This window comes from Chiloscyllium plagiosum, chromosome 18 (assembly GCF_004010195.1).
Source record: "Chiloscyllium plagiosum isolate BGI_BamShark_2017 chromosome 18, ASM401019v2, whole genome shotgun sequence".
NCBI lineage: Eukaryota > Metazoa > Chordata > Chondrichthyes > Orectolobiformes > Hemiscylliidae > Chiloscyllium > Chiloscyllium plagiosum.
The window spans coordinates 67,715,558-67,721,091 of NC_057727.1; the positions used below are offsets into that span (position 1 = coordinate 67,715,558).

The window sequence follows — 5,534 nt, forward strand, 5'->3', positions numbered from 1 at the left end:
GACCGCACCTGGAATATTGTGTGCAGTTCTGGTCTCCAAATTTGAGAAAAGACATTCTGGCTATTGAGGGAGTGCAGCGTAGATTCACGAGGTCAATTCCCGGAATGGCGGGACTATCTCACGTTGAAAGATTGGAGCGACTGGTCTTGTATACCCTTGAGTTTAGAAGGCTGAGAGGGGATCTGATTGAGACGTATAAGGTTACTAAAGGATTGGACACTCTGGAGGCAGGAAACATGTTTCCGTTGATGGGTGAGTCCCGAACCAGAGGGCATAGCTTAAAAATATGGGGTAGGCCATTTAGGACAGAGATGAGGAGAAACTTCTTCACCCAGAGAGTGGTGGGTGTGTGGAATGCTCTGCCCCAGAGGGCAGTGGAGGCCCAGTCACTGGAGTTAAGAAAGAGTTGGATAGAACTCTCAAGGATAGTGGAATCAAGGGTTATGGAGATAAGACAGGAACAGGATACTGATTGAGGATGATCAGCCATGATCATAACGAATGGTGGTGCAGGCTCGAAAGGCAGAATGGCCTGCTCCTGTACCTATTGTCTAAACACCAAATTGGAAACATGCCGAATTGCAGAGCTGTAGAACTCCTGAACTTCTAGAATAAGTGAGAATATATTTTAAGACTTTGCTTAAAAATTAATATAAATGATAAAAGCAAGTTTTTTTTAACTAGATGCTGTCTGAACCCTAAAATTTAAAGAGAGTCTTGGAGTTCCCTCCTGAAAATAGTTACATGTACAATGGAACATTACAATAGGTATTGTTAGCCCTCTAGTACGTCACTTGAGTGACCACTGTTAATGAGTAAATCCTAACAGGGTGTCAGGCTGTTGAGGAATTCCTATAGCCATTTTCCTGTGAGCTCTCTGCTCAATGACATTTTCAGTATAGGAATGTTATAAACTCAACAAATGAGAACAATATAAACATTCAGAAATGCGGCTGACTAAAGACTATTATTGCATTACTATAAAATTAACAGCGCCAGTAATTCACACTGTTTCTTGCAGTACGAATCATAAATTCTGGGATACTACAGATTTCTCCAGTATGTACGAGATACTCACCATTCCTCATCAGGGTTCTGTGGTGCTGGAATTTCCGACTCAGGCACTGAGTCCTCATCTTGCTCACACTCCACCGTCTTCTTTGCTGCTTCACCCTCACGTAGAGCCTGTAACTCTTTCTGCTTGTCGAAAATCTTCTGTGTGAAATCGACCAAGTACATACTTTCTGTTTCTTCATCTGGCTTAGGATAGTGGAGCGCCCATTTTGTAATGCAGAATAGGAGATACAAGGGCAGAGACATTTTTTTTTTTAAAAAAATCTGACAACTTCAATTTTTTTCTTCAAAACAGGCTTCACTATAGGAACAATCAGCGCTGGCCGAAAAAAAAGCCCAGATACATTTTGTTTTATGTTTTCTGTTCAAATGGCAGTTTCTTAAAAAGGATTTCCAATTCAGCATGGGTTCAACCCTCCTTGAAGTTCTGTTCAGAGTGGATGCCTTCAGCCAGTTCGGTCAATCAGTTAGATTATGACTCTGTTTAACAGCTTCTGGGTTCAGCCCCTGGCAGCCTCACCCCGCAAATGAATAAAAGAGAAACTAATTAGAAGTTTGATGATGGTGATCAATCATGGAAACACAGAAAATATAGAAATGTACTGAACACTGAAGTAACGTAAAGCACATTGAGGCAACAGATCTCATACTGTAGGAATGATTGAATTATTCAAATTAGGTGCTCAGCAATAGGGCCTCCAGCAGGGGGCAACATGGTGGCTCAGTGGTTAGCACCGCTGCCTCACTGTGCCAGGGGCCTGGGGTTCAATTCCACCCTCAGGCATCTATGTGTAGTTTGCACATACTCCCCATGTCTGTGTGGAGTTTTGTCTGGGCGGTCTGATTTCCTCCAAACTCCAAAAATTGGGTCTGGGTCTTTGGAGGATCAGTGTGGAATCACTGGCCTACTTGTGTACTGTTCCAGACTATGATTTACTTCTATCACTGGTATCTCCCCTTAAAACCCTTGTCAAAGAAAAATCTATCAAAAGCAAAACACTGAAGATGTAGAAATCTGGAATAAAGTCCAAAATGCTAAAAATACTCAGCAGGTCAAAGCTGTGTATAGAGAAAGAGAGTTAACGTTTCAAATAAATGCAAAAAGAGTTTTGAAATATTAAACTGATCTAACCTCAACAACCTTTTTGGAGCTAGAGTGTTAATAATGTATTCATTGTATGCAGGTAGTAGGAACTCACTGCTCCTATAGACAGACACATTCAGGGGGTTCTGTGGCAATATTGTCCCTACCTCTGGGCCAGAAGGTCTGGTTATTAGACCCCCTCAACCTCCTCAGATGCGATGGCCACGGAGGTATGGTATAATATGTCAAAACAAGTCGATTTTAAAAAAAAACAGAAACAGTATAAAACACCGGTTGTCGGATTAGGAGGTGCATCGAAGTAATACATAATCCTCTAAATAAAAATATAAGTATGTGAAGAATGACTCAACTCGATCCTTCTCCAACTGCTTTCTGAACTACTGATAGACAGCTCGAGATTTCCACCATTCTTTGTGTGAAGAGGTTATCCCAGTTTCCCTCTGAAATGGTCTAACTCTAATTTTAAAGCCTCGTTCAATAGTTCTGGCCTTCCCCAACCCAGGAATGGGTTTCTTTCTATTTAACCTATCAATTGTTACATGTCACTAACCCACCGTTCGAGGCCAGGCTTCAGCTACCTCCAAGAACTGTAATTCCCTTTCTAAACCTTTCCATCTTTTCTATCCCTTTCTTTTGTAAATGTCTTGCTGTCAAAGTCTATTTGATAATCTCCTGTGAAAATTTAGTATTTGAAAGGTGGGACGTAAATGCAAGTTAATGACAGCCACCATAAGCTGACATGGTGGCTATGGTGGCTCAGTGGTTAGCACTGCTGTCTCTCAGCGCCAGGGACCCAGGTTCGATTCCAGCCCTGGGTAACTGACTGTGTGGAGTTTGCACATTCTCCCTGTGTCTGCGTTTCCTCCGGGTGTTCCGGTTTCCTCCCACAGTCTAAACATGTGCAGATCAGGTGAATTGGCCATGCTAAATCGCCCATAGTGTCACAGGAATGTGTAGGTTAGGTACATTGATCAGTAGTAAATGTAGGTTAATAGGGTAGGGGAATGAGTTTGGGTGAGTTACTCTTTGGAGGGTCGGTGTGCACTTGTTGGGCTAAATGACCTGTTTCCACACTGTAGGGATGATGTTCTCTCCATGTCTGCGTCAGTTTCTGCTGGATGTTCTAGTTTCCTCCCACAGTCCAAAGATGTGCAGGTTAGGTGGATTGCCCCATAGTGTCCAGATAGATTAGCCTTAGGAAATCTGGGATTACAGGGTTAGGGTGGGATCCTCTTTGGAGGGTTGGTGCAGATTTGATGGGCCAAATGGCTCATTGGAACAAAGTTTTTCCCTTAAGAAAGGCAGGATGATACAGCCTTGCTTACTAACTGGTGGTCTGGAATGTCACTCGGAGACAGCTGGAACAGGTCATCAAAGTGAAGCCCAAAGAGCTGGCAGAGAGAGAACTACATAATATGAAAACAAGAAAACCAGTGGAAGAAATGAACATGCCTAACTCAGATGCACAATAAAGTCATGCCCTGTTTCAAACATCACCACCTGATGAGAAAGGCTAGCCCAGTGAGAACAGAAGTACACAACCAGACTACCAATGGTCTGACATTAAATACCATAATAAATGAGATTAAGCACTGACGGTTTGTTTTTAACTAAAATGTTTCCTGTGAAATTGTACTCATTTAAATGAGGGATGACACTGGTGATTCGAACCTTCAGACTCCTCCTGTCAAAATCAAAGTGTCCCAGATGAGATTTAAACCTTAGATTGAGACATCCCAGAAACAGGTGCCTTTGTTTATTCAGAGTGGAAACGGAACAAAACTTGGAAACCACAAATTACCTGGTAAGTCTCCTTTTGTCATCTGTTCATAAAGTTTTGCTTTTTCCTCTAGCCTCTGCCTAAAGAAAGCAGAAATTAATTTCGCCTATAATAGCTAACACATGGCATTTTCTTACGCAGTAGAAACACTGTTATCAAACCCCATCACCACCCCTAATCCTAACAAACCCCGCTCTTTTGAAAGGAAATCCCTTACTTGAAGCGCATTAATTCAGTCGCTTCAGCACAAAATCCAGACTGACAGACCTTGTGCAGTAATGAAACCATGCTACTCTGATGGAGGCGTTATTTTTTAAATGAGATCTTAGACCAAGAGTCCAGGGGAATATAGAAGATTCCTTGGCACTATTTCAGTGGCAGCAGAGGAGCTCTCTAGCATCATACAACCAATATCATCAAAAACATAGATCATATGGTCAGCATCATATAACTGTTTGTGGGATCTTACGGTGTGAAAATTGATTGCTATATTCCTTATGTTAGAACAGTTATTACAATTCATAAGAAATATTTAAGGGGCCAATAGTGCTTTGGAATGTCAAGATTGTGAAAATATGTGACGTGAGTGCAAGTCGTTCTTACAATTGGTTCATTATAATTGAGATACTCAAGTGAACAGCAGCGCTGTTGTAGAGTGGAGGACACCACTAAGGTTTAAAGAATGAGAAAAACACACAGTAGTCTTAGCAAGAGTAAACTGCTGATGGCAAAAGCTTAAAAAGCACTGAAGTGTAAGAAAGATAAGGATTTTCAATTTTAAAGGGCTTGCAAAAGTAGAAAATGAAAAGACTGAGATTGCTGCAAATGTAGAAATGAAAAGATGGAAATGGTGTGAGGAAACTTTTGACAAGATGAGAAGAATGATCAGAGGAGCTCAAGAAAGAACAGTTAGCCACTTACATTTATACAACAGTCCTACCGTGCACAATGACATTTCAGAGTGCTTTATAATAAAGGAGAGAAAAAGGCTGCAAAGAGAGGTAAAGGAGCTGTAAGTGCCCATGATACTATTGTCTGCAAAGCCCATCTGGTTCACTAATGTCCTTTATGGAAAGAAACTGCCATCCGTACGCGATCGGTTGACCCTTAATTGCTCTCTGAGCAATTAGGAATGGGCAATAAATGCTGACCAAGTTAGAGATGCCCACACCTCATAAACTACTTTTTAAAACATTAAAGTAATCATAGGGTTTGGCTATCAGGTCATATGGTAACAAGCAGTACCTATATAACAGAGTAGTTTTCAAATATTGGATTTTGTAGAGATATATCTGCAACACATAGGAAGGGAGAAGTTGAGATTCTGAAGGGAGATTACAGAGAGTTAGGCAGGAAATTAAAAGGGAGGTCCTCGAGAGTGGTAATATCTGGATTACTCCCAGTGCTACGAGCTAATGAGGGCAGGAATAGGAGGATAGAGCAGATGAATGCATGGCTGAGGAGCTGGTGAATGGGAGAAGGATTCACATTTTTGGATCATTGGAATTTCTTTTGGGGTAGAAGTGACCTGTACAAGAAGGACGGATTGCACCTAAATTGGAAGGGGACTAATAT

At 41.5% G+C, this 5,534-nt stretch overlaps 1 protein-coding gene across 1 annotated transcript in view; it reads right to left on the reverse strand.

Annotated features, from left to right (window-relative positions):
- ccdc174 (coiled-coil domain containing 174) overlaps positions 1-5,534 on the reverse strand; it is a 38,798-nt gene that overhangs the window by 16,000 nt on the left and 17,264 nt on the right. The window contains exons 4-5 of the mRNA XM_043708529.1: positions 3,981-4,039; positions 1,079-1,256 (exon numbers count right to left, since the gene is read on the reverse strand). Of these exons, the coding sequence (XP_043564464.1) occupies positions 1,079-1,256; positions 3,981-4,039 (237 nt within the window). The remainder of the gene's footprint in view (positions 1-1,078; positions 1,257-3,980; positions 4,040-5,534) is intronic.